This window comes from Salarias fasciatus, chromosome 22 (assembly GCF_902148845.1).
Source record: "Salarias fasciatus chromosome 22, fSalaFa1.1, whole genome shotgun sequence".
Taxonomy (NCBI): domain Eukaryota; kingdom Metazoa; phylum Chordata; class Actinopteri; order Blenniiformes; family Blenniidae; genus Salarias; species Salarias fasciatus.
This window is the reverse complement of record NC_043765.1, coordinates 22,656,438-22,676,161: the sequence shown is the minus strand read 5'-3', so window position 1 is coordinate 22,676,161 and position 19,724 is coordinate 22,656,438. Positions and strand designations below refer to the sequence as shown.

Genomic DNA, 19,724 nt, shown 5'->3' with positions numbered 1-19,724 from the left:
TTGATCACAGTAATGAGTTTTGCTCACAAGCGCCACGTACCACATAGCTGCAGGTGAAATCTGCACACACAAGGCCGCCTCTTATTTATTTAAAGCTCCTTTTTTGTTTTTTCTTTTATCCTTTTTAACTTTCGGCTGCATTTTGTTTAACGCTTACCATGATTCATTTAAAACAGGAGCTGTTATCTCACCACACAACAGCAACAACTGTTGGCATGAAAGTTCATGACAAAGTTTCAAGTAAAACGGATCTTTTTTTTTTTTTTTTTTGTTTGTTTCAGGAAATTTTGTTTACACAGCCTCAATTTGGCTGTTCGGTGGAATTCATCCACAAATTCAAAAGAAATAATTGATACTTTTAGGAAAAATTGAAATCCTCACATCGTGTGACTTTGCCAAGTATTGCCAGTGAAGAGAGGAGCGATGGCTGCAGGATAATGACTACTTCATACAGAAAATAGCTATTTTTCTTGGGCCGGAGCCTTTCTATGAAAGCGCAGGAGAGTTATGAAAGTAAACATACAGATGTTCCTTCCTGGTTCTGGGTATGAGCGACTGTAACACAATTACAGAGCGCGGCTCGGGTGTGATGATAGGGCCGGCGGCTCCGCACGCTCCGAGCAAATTACAGTACGTCCTCAGATACACATCGCATCGCATGCCTTCCAGGGCCGCGAGCCGCCGCGGCGCTGCACAGGCATCCCAGCCACGGGAGGAACTCCACCAGGAGGCGGCTGTTCTGAGGTCAGGGGGCCGGCGGACGGCGCGCCGGGGGTGAATTCAGCCAGTTTGCACAGAGGTTGAAGGCTTGCTGCACCACTTCAGCTCAACTCTTAGTTTTACTCCATTGTTATAGAGCCATCTGCTGGACTCCTGCTGCACATTACAGCTTGTCCAACACTTGATCTCAGGGCTTCTATTCATTTCAAATGCCCAACTTGCTTATAAAAACAACAAAAAGCATCTAAAAAAGTCAACTCGTTTTTGGAGCTCAAATGTATTTTGGCAAATTTTTAAAAGTCAAAAAACAAGAAAAAAAAACATCAATGTTAATGAAATTATTCTGAAAGTACCTAGATTTCGTGCCTTGTTCAGGACAGGATATATATGGGTCACAGATGAGATTCCTTATTTTTTGTCTTTTTTTGAAGAATTCTTTTGCCACCCGGTCACACAGTTTAATAGAAAACACTCACACAATATGATTTTGCAGGTTTTTTTAAACAGGTTTTCCAATTATTCCTCTAAAAGAAGGAAACTTTATGATAACTTGACATTTTTTATATGAATGGTTGCAATCAGTTTTTTTTTTGTGTGTGCATCTGTTCTTTCTTGACATGCTTCTTGCTGATGTGGCTTTCTTGAGACACCGGTGAGGGTTGGTCTCATATTAACGAGCATAATTAGATGAAATGTTTCAGCCACAGACGTTCATTCTGTAAGGATTGTATTTCTGATGCGGTGCAGTGAAATTTATTATGGGAACCACAAAATGCAATCATCTGGAGTTATGCTCGTTTATAGACAGACAAAAAAAATGTGGTACACATTTTAGTTCAGGGGCCACAGACAGCCCACATCCAATAAAATACTTTTAAATTTGAATTTTAATTCATATTTTGAAGTTCGTCCTTGTCATGGCGGAGAACATTAGTGATGAAAACGATAGAAAAAGGAAAGTTTTTTCTACAAAACTAAACAATTACAACTGAAAATGGCCACAACCTCAACATGTTTTGAAAAATTCACCCTCACAGTGTGACTTTCAGGCTAAAACTAGTTTGCTGTCTTTCCTGGTAGCATCACCGATGTCCGGGCTCGGGTCTCAGTGTCATGCTGTGTCTGCTGCTCTGAAGAAATTTAAGAAAATCAGTTTTATTGGAAATGTTCAGAATGTTTTTCTACTTGTGTGCTCCAAAATGCCTTGCAAAGAATCGGAAATATACATGAGGAAACCTTATCTGGTGTAAAGATACTGGTTTCTTTCAACAAGTGTCTTAAAAGTCGCGGACACAACGCAGCACTGAGATCCAAGCTGAAATATCAGTGCTGCGACGATGAAAACCAGCTACCTAGCGTTAGCCTCAAAGCCATGCTGTCACGGTGAGATCGTAAAAACTTGTGTTATGAAACATAAAAAGAAGTTTTTGGACGGTATTTTGCACCAGAAAGTGTCAATAGAATTATCTTCATATTGAGATTGGAGTTGTGTTTGGGAGTAATTGTTTGGTTCTTGTAAAAATATTGACATTTTCATAATGTACATCCTGCTCAACAGCAAAGAAAGACTTTAAAATCTGAGTTTAACAGTTATTATGGCATTATATTTTATAAGTCCAGCCCAGTCAAGATGAATCAGTCTTTATGTGGCCCCTGAACTTTAATGTGCTTAATACCTTCAAATAGCTGTTTCTGTATTTCACCCTACATTTCCTAGCTTTATACTTTGGTTCTCTGCTGCATCCTGATCATCGGTTCACAGATTAGAACCAGCAGCTTCTTTCAGAGAAAAAGTGAAGTTCATATTGCGTTGTTAAACTGTTCACGGCCGTCCAGAACGGACTCTATGCGGGGCTGTTTTTGGTTACAGGCCACATGTGTGACACACCTCAGGCACGTTTATTGACACACTGAATCCTGGATCAACTTTCGCAACTTTTAGAGGTCATAAGAGCGGTGGCCTTCATCCTCCGGTGGCACGTAAACGTATTGATGTGCTTTTACAGTTCGGGCCAAGCTGTGTTTAGAGCCTGCCTGTCTGCAGAAATTCATTTGATCCTGCGGTAATGACCATGAAAAAAAAAAGAAACTTGCTGTTGCCATGTAGGTCAGTGCAACAAGCCCGTACAACTGCCGCGGAGCGGGCCGTAAAAAAGTTGAAGTATGCGTGCGCACGCCGGTCATTAGAGCGAGGCGACCGGGGACGCGCACGGCGGCTGACATTTCCTCTCCGTCTCCGCAGGGAAGCTTTTATGTTCCCAGCGAGAACTGCCTGCAGCGCGCTCACACGTGGCACCGCCGGCTCTGCCGCCTCCTGCTGGTGGCGCACGGCGGCCTGCACGCCTACTACGCGGCGCTGATGAAGGAGATCCCGCAGCTCCAGCAGATCGCACTGGAATCAGGTGAGGCGACGGATCCGAGGAGCTGAACTCAGGCTCTGTTTCCGTGACACGCGCCGTTTTGGCGTTTCCGTTTCAGAAAAGTTTCAAGTTTACACGACGATATTTTGAAAACAGTGTCTGTTTATTTCACTGAAACGGAGTTCACTGTTTCCACGGAGACAGAATCAGAGTTTTTTTTCCCACCATGTGAGCTGTTTTCAAGACTTAATGTTCATTTTCTCTGAACACCGTTGTCATGTGAACAAATGTACGGTAACATCTGAACTCCTGCTGCCAAAAATAACTTGTGGATTAAAACAGAAAAGTAGACCATCTCAAAGAAGCGTGAAGAAAGTACACTGATGTAAGAAAAATGCAAAGTGCTCGATCACAGAGGTTGCTGCCTGAGACCACAGAGTTCACCGAGGCTTCGCCTGCTGTGAGGCGGTGAAAATTACATTAGCATACGTCAAAGAAAACCATATTAAAACACCTTGGAGAGCAGGGGTCTCACATTAAACTGAGCTGGGGCCACTTCAGTGTTGAGTATTACGAAAAATTGCTCAAAATGCGCTCTTTATTGCAAATATTGGATAATAAAACTGCTCTTTTCTTTGTTCTTAAGCACCTAATTGAAACCTTTGACATGCATTATTTATGGGCAACGCATGAAGCGGCACTCAAGGATGTATTTTTCATATTAAATTCAAAAATTGGGCAATTAATTGAGGAACTGAATTGCTTTAGGTTTTTGGCTTGGAGTCGTGGATGAGAAGAGAGGTTTCCTTCAGGCCAGGGGTTAACCGTTAGAGGCTCCTGATCGGGAGCTGCTGCTATCTCTGAAGCTCCTGCATTCGTGTGTTTGAGATTGTTTCCAAAAAGAGGCTTGCTGATATAAAAACTTTGTATGCTGTATTCATGAGGAGCAATTTGAGAAGATTATTTCTACATCTGCAGAAAACCAAACAAAACTCACAATCTAGATGCAAAAGGTTGAGAAACGGCAAAATTGGAAAAACTTTTGTTTTTAAATAAAGCACCTTTAATGTGTCATTTCATGACACTACAGAAAAAAACCCAACAATTCTACATGAGCAAGCATCTACTGTTTTGAGTGGGGTTAAAGGAGAGAGAGAGAAAGAGAGAGAGAGAGAGAGAGAGAGAGAGAGAGAGAGAGAGAGAGAAAGAGAATATTAATGGCATATGGATGGATGGAAAACCGAGACAGGAGCGTAGCCCTGTGCAGTAAATCTAAATCTATAGCAACTTTACTGGAAAGTGGTCCAGTATGGCTTCAACCAGCAAAATACCTCCAGCTTTTTTAAAATAGAGATTGTAAAAGTTACAAAAGCCTCAAAGATAAAAGTGACTATATTCCTCGAATGTCTTACTTTTTAGATGTTAATGTGTATCTTGGACACTATAAGAAAACAAACCACCTCACTTCTAACAATAAATAACTTTTCAAATGTACGTTCATGACACAACTCTTGGTGAACTAAACTCAAGGCTTGATTGACTTTAAAGCTTTGGCACTGTTTGACTTTAGGCTTTTTTGATTAAAAAAAAAAACAATTGAAAAGGTCAGGCTTTATACGACTATGTGTAATTTATCATCTCTCTTAAACGTACATGGTTTCTTTCCACAGAGGCGCTGCCTGTTGAGGAGACACTGAGCCAGCTGACAACAGATTTACAGGTAAATCTAAAATAAAGGTCAGACCCAGATTACTTGTTAATTGCCAGAATAGTGAATATAGGTAACTAAAATCATGGGTAAAAAACCTGACTTGTCAAAAGTGTGTGAAAACATAAAAATTTCGTAGCATTTTAAGTGTCTGTTTACATAGCGGTGCTGAGATGCACTGAAAATGTTACTTCTTCTTTTTTTTTTTTTTTTTTTTTTAACTGAGTCCCAGTCCATGTTCTCCTGGGACTTTGGTAGTTTTAGACTTGAGAGTCACTGTAATAACATTTGTTGATACAAATGTCTGTGTCTGTACATGTTTGTGTGGTTTTATTGCAATAACAACCAACAGCACCGACTTGTGGCCCGGCATGCTAACAGCACCGTTTTTCAAAGTGAGGGTTGGCAATCTGGACGACAGCATCATTAATCCACACAATCCAAAACTTTCACTGCCATAAACTCCTCTACTCCCACATCTTTCACGTGTAAATCAAAGGCGGTTTCTAAAATAGCCAGGCGACGCACATCTCGGCTCGTCCCCGCGAGCCACCGCGCTGTGTTTGAAGTCACGGCCGGCTCTTGAGTTATTCCTCTTCTCAGCTGCAGGAGGGCCACGAGAAGGTGGGAGAGCAGATCAGCAGGGACGTGAGCCAGCTCTGCTCCCAGCTGGCAGCTCTGTGGAGCCGCTTCCTGGAGGCCGCCGTGCTCAACCCCCACATCCTGTCCTATCTGGCCCAGGAGCACCACACGCTCAGGGTGAGAGTCCCCCCCTCCCCCTCCTCCTCCCGTCAAAGGCACGACGCTTAAGCAACGTGCCGATGTCTTGGAGTCGACGTGTCTTTCACTCCGTGCCCGAATCTGCCGATATGTGTAAATATAGAGCTTGTGATGTTCAGCGCCCACACCGACAGGCAAAAATACCACGGAACAATAAGAGACATTTCATAACCGCTGACGTTTTCGATCTGGAAGCACTTCCTCAGGGCATGTTGCGACCAATTTCTTTAAAGACCACTGAATGAAATTTTCTCGGCGGCACACTGAAGGGATTTCTTGAGGGGCGAAAAATCTCCATGTTGAAGCAGGAGCGTGTCAAGTTAGAACCTGATGACTTTACACAACCAAGAAGCGAAAACAGAAAAAACTTTTGAAGCGTTTTGGGTATCTGTTCACATAACTGCATAAATTGATAAAAAAAAAAGCCAAAGCTCAAACTTCAAAACAGATACTGATATGAAATGTTAAACAAAAACTTTAAAAAAAAAAAATCCACTTCAGTTGAGTGTGGAGTGAATGAATAACTGTTTCGACTTTGCATGAGCTGTTATTGTGACAAAGGGGAATTAGGGAAATGATGAGGTGCTGTTCAAGACCCCGGTGGGTTAAACCCAGCTGAGCAGGGTAATATGATTTCTACTGCAATTTCTATCTAATCACTGAGCTGTTTAATGTGACTGTGAGCTTCACAGCGGAGTAGCTCTCAAGGCCTTATTGCTCTGCTCCGTTTCGTCTCAGTTGTCTGAAAATAATGAACATGTTTGCTTTGGCGTTAGATTACCCCGGGGGGATACTGTCATGCCACCCTGCCGGATGGGTTTGGATTTCAATTAACTTTTATTCTGTAATTATTGTGAGGGAGAAATACACCAGAAATGTTGTTCCTAGTGATCCGACCGTCACGGTGGCTGACTTTCAAGGATGGTGAATTTCTAAACAGAGCTAAGGAAGGGGAAAGCGTCGGATCTGGCTTGTTGCACTGATGACTGTTGAATGTTTGACTTTGTTTAAATCTTCTGATTCACAAGTTGAGACTGAAGGTTGATCATATTTATGTTTTCTTCTCTTGCTTTTCTGGAAACGCCAGGTCAGGAGGTTCTCAGAGGCATACTTCTTCACTGAACACCCCAAAGAGATATCGCTGACGTTTCAAGAGGAACTGTAAGTATGGGAACTTTTAACCTTCAGACCCTCACCGATCCCTTATATGCCAAAATATTACTGCGGTAGAAACATTCACAGGAAGGCTTCAAATGACAGCAAAGGACAATTTTTCAGAAACTGTTTATTATGGTTTTCTTTGACTTATGTGAATCTAATCCTTATAAAATAAAAGAGTAGTCAGAGCATTAGCCTGCTATATGTGTTATTCAGCGCCTCCCCAAGTGTGTCCCACAGGTTGGGAACTACCGCGCTTAAGCTGGGCAGAGGTATCATTCAGTATATTATTACTCTAATCCAGAATCAACAGACATGGCCAGATAGCGGCAGAAGTGCGGAGCTCGGACTACCTGACCAAGATGCCTCCTTTACCTGTCGAGTGCCTGGACATTGATGGAGACTGGAACAGCTTGCCCATCATTTTTGAGGACAGATATGTTGAATCTCCACAAACAGGTAATTGCGGAATGTGCATTGGTATTCACAGGATATGACACACTGTCTGAAAACTAAAATTTTGACCGATAAGTGGACTGTCTTTCCTTTTCAGAATGGGACTCACATGTGCCAATGCAAGCAACAATGGATGAACAAACCACCTCAGATCTTACAGTCACTCCTGCTAACAGAATTCTCGACAGCAGTAAGGAAACCACATCACCAGCAATACCTGAGGATTCCTTGGACAGCGATGATTGCATGGACCTGCCCACGTACGTGTCAATAATAGCCAACCAAAGTAAGACCAACAGAAAGAGTACCCAGAACACCGTTCCCATCAAGGACGGCGCCAAACTCTCCTTGGCAGAACTAGAAAACTTAAAGGAGCCCGCAGAAGTATTTGAAAGGAACATTAAGCGTCGTGAAGCAGATCCATGCAGAAGAGTGTCAGCTCATGATACGTCCTCAAACCACAGTCCCCTCGTTAATCCTGCTAACAGCAACCACGAGTCTCCCGCTCATCATTTGACCGAAACCACCGTCCAACTTTGCAACGCCACGAGCAACAGTAACGCAACACCGAGTGAGAACAACGACGAGGAGTCTGACATCGCCATGCCTTTAAACCACTCCATGGATGACGAGAGTGAGGACGTCCCTCACCTCAGCCTGCCCTCCGCCTACGCGCATCCGGTTTCGCCTCCATTCGCAAGCGATCTGCGGAAAGAGGCGACTCATCGCGGAGGCCTGGCCGGCTCCAAGATCATGAAGCGCTCGTCCTCTGTTATTTCTGACTCAGGCATTGAGAGTGAGCCCAGCTCTGTGGCGTGGCCGGTGGAGGCGGCATTGCGAGGTCGGCCCCCTCTGGACTTCTCCAGCGAACGGGAAATCCCGCAGCAAATAGTGCGTCACCGCCCGGTCCACCGGAGCTCCCTGGAGGGCCTGCAGATGGAGAGCAACGGCAGCATTCCGAGCGGAGGCATACAGGCCTCTCTCACCTCCATCAGCTCCCTGCCCTATGAAGACGACCAGCAGCAGAGGCGGCTCAGCAAACTGACCAAGTCGGTGTCGGCGCCGCAGATAAGCAGCCCCGAGGACACTGAAGACGACCACGTGCTGGAGGCGGAGAGTAAGAGCTTAGCACGACATCAGGATTCATGTCGGATCAACGCTTCTTCTTTGAACAGCAACCTGGGTTCAGAGGAATCAGAACCGTCTCTATTAGACACGAGTTCGACTTCAAATCCGGGCTGCATTCTAAAGGAGAGGCTCACTTCTGAAAAGGCAAACCCTTCGCAGCACCCTTCAGAGACACACACTATCAAGTCAGTGTTAAGTGGTGTGTCTGAAGTGTTGCTTCTACAAGAGTCTGAAAGTTCTAATGTGAATGAAAGCGGAGTTATCGACTGTCAGGAGGAGAATACGAAGCATCAAACACACACCAGTGGAATAGGCGCCTCAGTGGAGGATGTGCATCTCGCCGAGTCGGAATTAGCACCCCGTGGCTGTGGAAACAAACCATGTGTGCATGAGAGCGCCGCGAATCAGGAGAGTGTTAACCCCGCGGATGGGTGCGAAAGTTTCCATCACAGCGAACTGTTTGGCGCCGAGGAGCAGGAAAGTCTGAATGGCTCCCAGACACTTCCGAAACTGTCACACACCAGCGAGCTCCCCATCAGCAGCACAGTCAAACAGAGGCCGACCGACCTCGCAGGGCTGACTGCCAGTGACATAACGCCGGCTCTCGATCTCAACGGCTTATCAACCAGCGACAAGGAGCCGCTGGACAGCCAATCCAAGCCCTCGAAAATCCCGAACTCGGGCCTGGCTTTTGTGAATAAGAAGATGGTGGAGGTGGTGAACATGTCGGTATCCTGTGCCCCAACCTGTCTGCCGTTTTCATCCGTTTTAAGGGACTCTCCATCTATTAGTGGAATGTCCACTCGCCAGACTACCTCACCGATCACCAACCAGCCACTGGGATCCTTCGGTATCATCTCCTCTTCGTCGCTCAGTCCTCTGAACATGGATGATGAGACCAATGAGCGAATGCTGAAGTGAGTGATGATTTTTTTGCAAAGATATTGTTGGTAAAGGACACAATAATTTTTAAATCCTTTCCAACAACTTTCTTCAGAAAGATATTGTCAATGACACTAGTGCTTACTAAAAGCCGGAAATCTTTGTGTACCTACATCTCACGTCATGTTCATAAAAGAGAAATCGGATGTGTAGTCGAAATAATATACAGGTTTGAGCCACTTACTCACCGACTTGGTGGAAGGATTTGTCGTTTTCTCACCCAAAAATGGACAAGGAAAACACATCAGTGTCGTTTACGGCTCAGCAAATCTCACGATGTTCCAGTCAAGCTTATATGAAGAAACCTTAAAACATTGAAGGATTTAGTTTGATTTAGTTGTGTTTGACTGCTAGGTTCAGCAGTTTTTTGCAACAACAAAAAAAAAAACAAAACGAAACAGCATCTCTGCGTGATGAGCATTACCTCATTCCTTTTATTTAATTTACATTGATTGAAAAATGAAAAGTAAAGGTTTTGTCAAGATCCTGAGCAGATGACAAAGACAGATGGTCGAAGCAATAAAAGGATTTTCTGGGGGTTGGAAGAAGGTACTGGTGCACTTTAAAATGTGCAGTGCAGACCTGTCAAATCAACAACAGGGGCAGCTGAGTGACGACAACATGGCTCGAAGTATAGACAAAGGAAAACTTTTCATGACAAAAGATTGCAGCCAGAGAATGTGACAAAACCTGATGTGTGACAGAACGATGCAGCTTCAGTATGAAAGAAGCAGAAGCAAATGGTCTTGATTAATGCATTTTACCAATAAGGAAATCGAGATAAAATGTTGCCTTCAGCCTTAATTCATTCATATAAATAACATTGAAAACATAACTGAATGTTGCCAACTTGCCAATAAATCCTTGAGATTGGTTCCATTATGTTTAGTTTAAGCAGAAAACCAGAAAAGTTTTCTCAGCCTTGAAGAACATTACCAGACATTAGGAGTGCTTTAAGGATAAAAAAAGTTTCCCTTTTCAGCCCCTGAATGAACCTTTCTCAGGTTTAACAATAATTTCATAATTGCCCCAAAATCCCACCTATATTAGTCAAATGTATTCAATATTCTCTGCAGTAAAGCAAAGACACATTTTTGATTAATCCCTAAATTTTACCCGTATTAATCCAACCACTATCAAGATCTTCAATGATTTCAGTGATGCCAGTTGGATTTTCAAGCTGAAGCATGTTGAGATGTGTCATTTCCGTTCAGGCTGGCGAGGATAACGCTTTCCCCACCGTGGTGTCAGTAAATCGGGCCCTCATCCCTCAAAGAAAAGTTTGCAGAAGTGAGATTGCGAGCCAACACCGAGTGCAAGGAAACAATGCCAAAGCGCAGGGTTTTGTGGGTACTGGGAGACAAGCTGTTGACATCTGGCATGTTAGCGCGCAAGTGAGAAAAGTCTGGCACAACAAAAACGAAGCGAGGGGCGAATTTGAAGCGAGCAAGTCACGATGAGGTGAAACGTCTCCTGAGCGCGTTAAATCGCATCAAAGAGCGTGCAGACAAATCCATCACGATTAGCTGGGAGTACAGGAATCGGATTTGTCTCGACTCCGGCGCGGCTGCGATCTGTAACCTGGCGGGGTGACAGGGTAATGAAAGTTTGAGGAGCTTACTTGTGAGGCTGAGACTTTTGTTCGGAAGCTTGGGTGAGCTCAGAAGTGGGCAGTGTGAACTTTTTGCTCATCAATTGCCGAAATGCAAGGCAGGTTTTCGATTACTGACTGTGGTTCACCTTTAGCAGTTGTGCTGTTTGTCAAAGGTTTTAATGTAGCTTCAAGATCTTGTTCTCTTTTTTTTTTTTTATTTTGCCATTTCCACTTTCTCCAGTTTCTACAAAGCCAAAGAGGAGTTGTTCAAAGAATTGAGCTTTCAAGCAAGTTTGTACAGCGACCTTCCTCTGCTGGCCTCGGATCTGCCGTACTTCCCCCCCGAGGAGGACGACGAGGAGTTTGATGACGGAATCCACCTCGTGGTGTGCGTCCACGGCCTGGACGGTGAGGACTCCTCCTGAGTTCACTTCCTGCGCTGCAGTGTAGCAGCAGCAGCAGCTCTAATGTGGCTCAAAGCATTCTGCTGCGGTATCAGAACAAGTCCGCACAGTGCTGGGAGAGGAAACAAAAGCAGATGTGTTTTTTTGAGATTGAACAGGTAAAAATAAAACAACTCAAACACTCAAACCTGACAGTAGAGCTGGTTGGCAATTCGAAGCGCATAGGCTGCATTGACAAGCTTTTGTGAGCTTGAGGCTACGGCCCCGTTTATGTGACAATTTTCCAAGTGTTTTGGAGCCATTTCCAAAGAGTTGCATTTTCAGTGGCTCTGACCGTCGTCGTGTAAACGAACACCCAAAATGCAACTGAAGTTTAGCATTTTCACCTAGAAACATCTAACGTTCATATTTGATTTGATGGTTTTAAAAGGGCTGCATCTGTGATAAACCTGCATATCTCTTGAACTCTTGGCAGCAGTGGATAATTGATATATTTTTTTTAAAAATAAAAATAGAGATAGAGGCAGCGATGACATTATTAGTCTTTTGTGTTACCTCTGATTCCAAAATGTCTTTATTTGTAAAGAAAAAGCCAGAATGTGACGCTTTCAGCCAGCTGGATTAAATATGCCCACGAGAGAGTTCAGTCTGACTCGTGAAACATCGCCTCAAAGTGCAACAGTAAGTGTGACATTAACTGCAATGTTTCAATTAAACTAACTGCTGTCATAGCAGAACACTGAGACCCCGAACTGAACAGTAGGCTGCAACAGCGCTCGTATTTGAGGGATTAGTGATGCAGCAGTGAAAGTTGTGAAAAAAGCATTAAAGTCACACCAAATTGTGAAAACATGCTGTCATAACAATGACAGCATGGGTCTGAAGCAAAACCACTGGGGGTTGTATTTCAGAATGAAATTTTTCTTTAGGAAACTTCATGTTATTCATATTCTATTCGATTTATGTACAGCACCAAATACAACATGGAGACAGTGAAAAGAACACTAAAGAACACTTTAAACAGGAAGAAACCTGCAGAACCAGAGTTGGAGACTTTCTGCTGTTGTGGTTGGGTTTATGGGACAGAAACAGAGAAAAAGACAGGACAGGTAGAGGGACTGCTGGGGGGGGGGGGGGGGGGGGGGGGGTTCAAACCCTGGTTCAAGTAGGAGGTAGAGTTCAAACTTGTTTGATTTTGAGGCAGCACAGAAAGGGTTGATCTTCCATCACAGTGTTAAGGTTTGATCTCCAAACTGCTCCTGAGCATATGTTGAAATGTGCTTGAATAAGACACTGAGAACCAAAGTCTACTCAATAGATGGCTGACTGCCATTATTCAGTCAAGGTGAAATGCATTTCCCATTTAATTATTACATTTATTTTATCACATTTTAATCAAATATGTTAAATTTCAGAAAAAAATTGCATTTTATATGCGATTACAATAAAAGTCTTTTGAGTTATTTTGCTCTGTTTTGACTCAACTGAACTCAAATTAATCTTTATGTGCTCCCTGAACTGAAATGACTTTCGACTAAAGGGTCTGCCAGCTTTCACCTATAGAGGCTTAAAAATACTTCTGAGAAAAGATTTCCTCCTCCGGTTTCTGCAGGTAACAGCGCTGACCTCCGGCTGGTGAAGACCTTCATTGAACTGGGCCTCCCAGGATCCCGGCTGGACTTCCTCATGTCTGAGAGGAACCAGGTACATTTGGGGGTGTTTGTCTTGTTCGAAGCCCTTTGAGGTGATTCACAGGGCACTCGTGATTCATTTCCTCCACCTTCTCCCCCTCCTCTCCTGTAGGCTGACACATTCGCGGACTTCGACACGATGACGGACCGGCTGCTGGACGAGATCATCCAGCACATCCAGCTCTACAACCTCACTATCGGCAGGATAAGGTCGGTCCTCTTTACAATGACGGGGCAGAACTGACTGCAGTCAGCAGATGGCAGCAGAGACTGTGCACTCCTTCCTCAGCCCAGCGCCAAGCTCTTATACTTTGAGTTTCATGAGAAAGTGCAGCCTGGAAATGGCTCGGAATGGATGTAAAGCTCTTATCATACAGCGGCAATGAGCTTCTGACTTGCACTTGATGGACTGTGCTCCCTTATGCAGCGCAGAGTTGCCCGGCTCCAATCAAATTAAGCTATTAATCTTCCCGCTTAATTGCCCTCAAAGTGCCAATTTATTTCTTTGTGAGAGTTTTCACCCCAAGTTTCTTAAACTCTCTTTATTGTGGCATATTCTCCAGAGGGAGAATATCAAAGACAAAATGCAATGGACTGCCTCTACAGCATCTGCTTCCTTCCACATTACCTCTATATTTAGTTTGCTCGCAGACAGATGAGCGGGAGCAGCCACGGCGATGAGGGATTTTGGGTAATGTCGCAGCAGTACAGTAATTAAACCAAGTGACAGACAAAGCATCATAAATCTAATATTTCCCACTACTGGGAAGCTGCTATTAATTCCTACGGTATGTCCTCTGTTAGTATCATTATATTGCAATTGCCTTTGAGGACGTTAGCAACTTAATCAATTTAGTGTAATTACCAACTCTTGCAGCAAGATCCTCCCAAAATAGCCGCTTCCTCGCTTCCAGGGCAGTCTATGATAAGCGCAGTGTCACAGGTCAGCAGCGTTGGAGGCGCTCGGTGGGTTTTTTTTTTTTTTTTTATTTATTTATTCATTCTCTTTCCGAGCCGCCCACTCGAAGCTGCAAGTTTCTCTCTCTCTGAGAAGTTGTTCGTCTCCGGCCAACAGCTTCATCGGCCACTCTCTGGGGAACGTCATCATCCGCTCGGTGCTGACGAGGCCGCGCTTCCGCTGCTACCTGCCCAGGCTGCACACCTTCCTCTCGCTGTCGGGGCCCCACCTGGGGACGCTGTACAACAACAGCGCGCTGGTCAGCACAGGTGAGTCCGTCACCAGCGAGGAAGAGGAAGCATCTATGCAGCTCACTGAGGCCCGTTTCAACTGACAATGCGTTTCACATTATCATGGCAGTGTTGTGAGAATGATGTTCGTTTCTACAGAAGTGGCAGAAACACTGAAAATGATGGTGCCGTTGTTAGTCCCAAGACATGAGGAGCAGAACAAACTTAGACAAAGCAACCATAATACTGTGTTTTGTTCTCATTTGCTTGGTCGTGTTCTAAAGTAAGTACTGACGCCCTGTTGCTCCTCATACCTGGAGAACAGCTGTGAACACTCTCAGTTTTAGGCTCCATTTTTGAGAGAAAAAGTGAAAGTTTCCTTGTGTTTTGGGAGTTTGCTTACATGACAACACTGCTGAGAGCTGAAGAGGTGGAACTTTTCGAAAACACCACCACCACGGGCGAAGCAAATAGTTTTCCTGCACTTGCACATGTAGATGGACAGTAACAACAACGTGTCAAGACTCCCAGTTCCCACATTCTTCTGGGACTTGGTAGTTTTATAGTTGAAATCGAAATGAAATTGCAGAAGTGATGCATTTTCACCTGAAATCCTGGGAGGTTACATTCAGGTCCTCTTTAAACAACATATTCTGTGTCCATGGGCCTTTCATTTCAATTCAAAGGGAATTTTTAGCATCGCAATCACCAGAAATTGCTGTCTAAGAACAGTAATTAGGTATCTGGCGCTCAGTGATTTGCCGTTTCTCACCTGGTGGCCTGACTGTGTTTACCACGTCTTGCTTAGGTCTGTGGTTAATGCAGAAGCTGAAGAAATCGGGATCCCTGCTGCAGCTCACCTTCAGAGATCACGTCGACCCGCGGAAAACATTCCTCTATCTCCTGAGTCAGAAACCAGGTACGCGGAGGAAAGCGGCCGTATCGAGCGCCGTGCTTTACAGACTGCTACTTGAAAGACAGACAGTCTCTTCAAATATTCATGAAAATGTTGTCATCTTGTCTTTTTTTTTTTTCCCCCTTTTTTTTGTGTCAAATTTCTGTGCATGTCAGCTCGCTAACACTCAAACCCCTGCCAGCGAGCTGTGAGAGGCCTGTGAGAGGCCTCCCCACTGTGTGAGTGGAACAAAGCAGCCGTTTGTCACAGAGCCTTGAAGAAGATAAGCCTGAAAACGCTGCTTTTCGCTCCCTCTCCCTCTCTTTTCTCTCACTCCTCTCGAGCTGTGGCAGGCTGACAAAATGATCCAAACCCTGCCATTGGAAACCCACCAGAGCACTCTCTTAAAAGCACACTGACAGGAGACTAGAGGGGGAAAAAAAAAAAAGCACACAGCTTTATCGTATCAAGCCTGTCATTGTACTTTGTGATTGTACTTTGCGTTTTACAACCAGTTCGCTTCTTTCCTCTGTCTTGGCCTCTATCACAAGGTGCTGCCATGTCTGTTACTTTCTTTTTCTGTTTTTCTCAGGACTCCAGTTCTTCAAGAACGTGGTGTTGGTGGCGTCTCCGCAGGACCGTTACGTTCCCTTCCACTCGGCCAGGATAGAGATGTGCAAAACAGCACTCAAAGACAGAACCACAGGTCAGAAGTGCCAATAGGCCATGCAGGAATCAAGACTGCAGACTTTGGCCTGGTTTATATGACAATGTGACAAGTCTTTGTTTGTTTCGTTTCAGAAAAGTTTTCCATTTTCATTTTAAATCATGTAAACAGGGCTTCAGTATATTTACTTTTACTTACCAGATGCTGACTTCAGTCTGCTACTGTGCCATCGGGATGATTATTATTATAATAGCAGGTTAGCTTAGCTATTCAACTGCAATTGATTAAGTTGTATTCATAGAGTGCCAATTATCACATAGCTATTTCAAGGCTGTTTACATCAAAAAAAGAAGAGAATAAGCCACCAGTCGAACATGAACATTGGCAGCAGTGGAAAGGTAAAACTCACATTTACCTGGATGAAACCTGTGCTTGAAGTTTGTGGATTGTAACTGAGAAAATTAGAGAGCAAAAAACTAAGAGGACAAGGTAGTCAGCACTCTGCAGACTTCTGAAAAAACACTTGAAACTCTTCACCAAAAGCTTCAGACAATACCGGAAATCTGAATAATTCAGAAATCAATAATGATCAATATTCAGTATGAATACCATATACCTAAAGGCCTCAGTATGCTTCCCCGTAGCCGTGACGTCGTTCCTACGACGTGTACGCCGCAGCCCTACCTTGGGCTACGCCGGGCTTGACGCGCACCTCCCGAAAATCGTGACTTCGCGTCGAGGCGACGCGTGGTGACGTGAACATCGAGGGCTGTGATTGGTCCGCTTTCGCGTTGTTTATAGAATGAAGTAGATCTCACCCCGAATGCTTTTCTGATCGGAACAGTGCTTCGGGAGAAATTTAGATCCAAAATTGAGCGGCGCACATCCCTATACTGTTAGCAGTGTTAGCACTGTTAGCAGACGGGGCTATGTGTATAGCCGCTCCTAAAACGGCTTTAATTGTCCAAAAGCTCATTAGTTTCACCAATATTTCATCATGGTCCGCTCACGCCACTCCTCCACCACAGCCCGGTGTCGCCAGATATGCCATATATGCAGATATATGTTCGGTAAGTGCATGCGTGTCTAGATACGTACGTCTAGAAATCTATGTCTATAGATCTATGTCTAGGTAAAGCCGGAGCTACGGAAGCTGCATTGTTGTTGTGACTGCCTAGCGGCTTGGTGGTGAAATTGCAGAGGAGGGTGTTCCCTTGACGCAGAAGCGAGATATGTTCAGTAGCGGCGTAGGGTTGCCGGCGTAGGAACGACGTCACTGCGACGGGGAAGCATACTGAGGCCTTTAGACCTATCTATGTTGGAAATCTGTTCGCTTGTGGTCTAACTGTATCGTCCTTCATTTTCGTCTCGAAGGGCCTGTGTACACCGAGATGATCAACAACCTCCTGCAGCCGCTGGTGGAGGCTAAAGAGTGCCGGCTCATCCGGCAGAACGTGTTCCACGCTCTGCCCAACACGGCCAACACATTGATCGGCCGCGCTGCTCACATCGCCGTCTTAGACTCCGAGCTTTTTCTGGAGAAGTTTTTCCTGGTGGCAGGACTCGACTACTTCAAATAAAAGGTGCTAAAGTACATTAGCGGGCGCTCGGGACGCGTCCTGAATGACAAACTTGGACTATACGGTTCTTACCTTCACCCTGTACAGAACATGCAATGTATATAAAAGCCCCGGTGTGTGCCAGCGTGCACACACACACACACCTGTATATCCTGTTTGTTAGGACTGTAAGCAGCTGTTAGTAGAGGAGCCGTGTGTTGTGACTGTTTCAAAGTGCTAACTCAGAGGTCTGAGTTTGACGTGTAGCCATGCAAAGCAAAACAAAACATCTCACGTCAACGAGAGGATTGATTGTAGATGTTTTGTCAGCCTTATGAATAACCTCTCAGCCAGATCACTAACAGATGCTAATTGTGGTGTGAAGCATTTACCTACGTTCCCTTTAGAGCTGGTTCCAGTGTCGGTGGGCGATCGCAGTACACCACCCTTAAAAATGAGGCAATAGATGCGAGGCATTTATCCCCTTGATTGTACATGAAGTATTTTGTTGTACAAAATATAGATGTTCCTTTTTACAGAAATGAATATATTGTTTCAAAGTATTTATTTTTTATCTGCGTATGTATCTACAGTGTAACTCATCCATCTCAGTGTGATCCTCTGTGTGTCGGTAACTGATATGTCCAATGAAAAGCAAAGTGTTGTACAATGTCAGCAGATGTCTTAACCTCCGTGTAGCCTATAAGTGTAGTCTGCTTCTTTTCATGCATCTACTTGTGTTTTATAGACTGTCATCTCAAACAAATGCAGAGTTCGCGGTTTGCTTAAAGCCAACCCGCTACGAGTGTATTACTCTTCCCTCGATTTCATGAAAAAAAAACAAAAAAAAACAACACCTATCATGCCATATCAGCCTTTTTTCAACTGTTTGCACTGATCGATTGGCCCTGCTTTCCTCAGCTACCTGTCAATTGACAAGAAATGTACATTGTTGGAATAGAACCAAGATAGTTCCGCTAACACTGTTGGGCACTTCTGCCTATATGTGGATGACATGCACCTATTCAGAGTGGAAATCAAACCAACGAGCAATTCGTCCAAGGTCTGCCCGTTGTTAGCTGGAACCATCTACAGCTCCCTGTGATATTTGTTAGGATGAATTAGGTAGAGACAGTTGATTTGTAGGTTGATAAATGGAAGAAAATCAACAAGCAGTCCATTTTGAGACTGTGGATCTGTTGATGTTAAGAAAACATTTCATGTCTGTCTTCATAACTTTAACCAGACAAACCATAATGGACGTTTTTACTCTTGTGGTGCTTCATGCAAGCAACCGATGTGAACATTGTTAAACTCTAATTGATGACCTCTCTCAAGAACCAATTTCTCGCCACTGCTTTGGCTTCTGCTTCACTGTTTTTTTTTTTTCTTTTTAATTTCCTCAAGGAAATGATGGAAAATGCTCTCAAAAGCAAAGCTGCAGTCGAGACCAGTTGGAAATCAAAAGTTGTCAAAAGCAGAATTGCACATAAAAAGAAAAACATTGCATTGGGAAAAAAAATGTATTCTACATTTGATGGCAGAACTGGGAAACTGCCCAGTGTTTGGATTTTGAAGGCTCCCGCTGTTGAATATGGGTAAAATTAGGCATACCCAGTAGGGGGTCTCCATGGGAGAAGGCTAGGAAACCGCTGGTTTATTAGTAACCACATGTCCTTCTGACCTTAAATAAATGGCTTCAAGTAGCTCCACACTCAACATTGATGCCATTTTGGATTTATATCACGCTTAGCTGTGAGTGGACAATTACTTTCAGAAGATAATGTGTGGCAAGCAATTATTTTCATCAACTATTGACAGTGTTTGTGCCATTAGTCAGTCAGAACACAGGCTGACTGAAGTACCTGAGAGAGACTCCACACTAAAGATACCAATGTGTATTCTATAAATAAAGCGATCTAATGATCATGTTACCATTGTGAATTGGAATCTGCCTTTGAAATTCCTCTCTCTATTTTTTTCAAAAAAACTCGTAAATCATGGTGTCACCGCTTATGTTTGCTGGAAAGCTTGATGAAACAGACTCACTGCCAAGCGTCTCCCTCTCACACAGTCTGATCGGTAGCAAGGAGACATCATCCTAACAGTCCGTGGCACATGTCCACATCTCATCAACAAAATCTGAAGATTTTTTTTCCCACCATCCTCGGCTGTCAGATTTTTTTTTTTTTTCCCCCCCAACGGCGTTTTGAGCCCCTCTTCCTCATCACTGAGCTGTCCATCAGGAGTTATTTACATCTCCCCACATTGGAAAATCGTTGTCACCAACGCCTCGTGCGTCTGCTGCATATGTAGTTACTGTACATAAAGAGAAGCTATATTTTCATCTTTGCATCGGCTTGACAAGAAGTGCACTTTATTGAAGCGAGAACAAAACAGAAAACAAACCTTGAATCAACCTCCACCAGCTTTACAAAGCGCCAACAGCAATTGTTCATTTCTTTTGCTCGAAC

At 44.1% G+C, this 19,724-nt stretch overlaps 1 protein-coding gene across 1 annotated transcript in view; it reads left to right on the top strand.

Moving 5' to 3' along the window:
• Window positions 1-17,681, top strand: part of fam135b (family with sequence similarity 135 member B) — a 50,766-nt gene extending 33,085 nt beyond the window's left edge. The window contains exons 8-20 of the mRNA XM_030120715.1: window positions 2,963-3,122; window positions 4,751-4,800; window positions 5,392-5,547; window positions 6,656-6,729; window positions 7,031-7,185; window positions 7,280-9,227; window positions 11,088-11,254; window positions 12,863-12,954; window positions 13,054-13,151; window positions 14,017-14,168; window positions 14,938-15,048; window positions 15,617-15,730; window positions 17,066-17,681. Coding sequence (XP_029976575.1) covers window positions 2,963-3,122; window positions 4,751-4,800; window positions 5,392-5,547; window positions 6,656-6,729; window positions 7,031-7,185; window positions 7,280-9,227; window positions 11,088-11,254; window positions 12,863-12,954; window positions 13,054-13,151; window positions 14,017-14,168; window positions 14,938-15,048; window positions 15,617-15,730; window positions 17,066-17,271 — 3,483 coding nt within the window. The 3' untranslated portion in view covers window positions 17,272-17,681. The remainder of the gene's footprint in view (window positions 1-2,962; window positions 3,123-4,750; window positions 4,801-5,391; window positions 5,548-6,655; window positions 6,730-7,030; window positions 7,186-7,279; window positions 9,228-11,087; window positions 11,255-12,862; window positions 12,955-13,053; window positions 13,152-14,016; window positions 14,169-14,937; window positions 15,049-15,616; window positions 15,731-17,065) is intronic.
• Window positions 17,682-19,724: the final 2,043 nt, after the last annotated feature.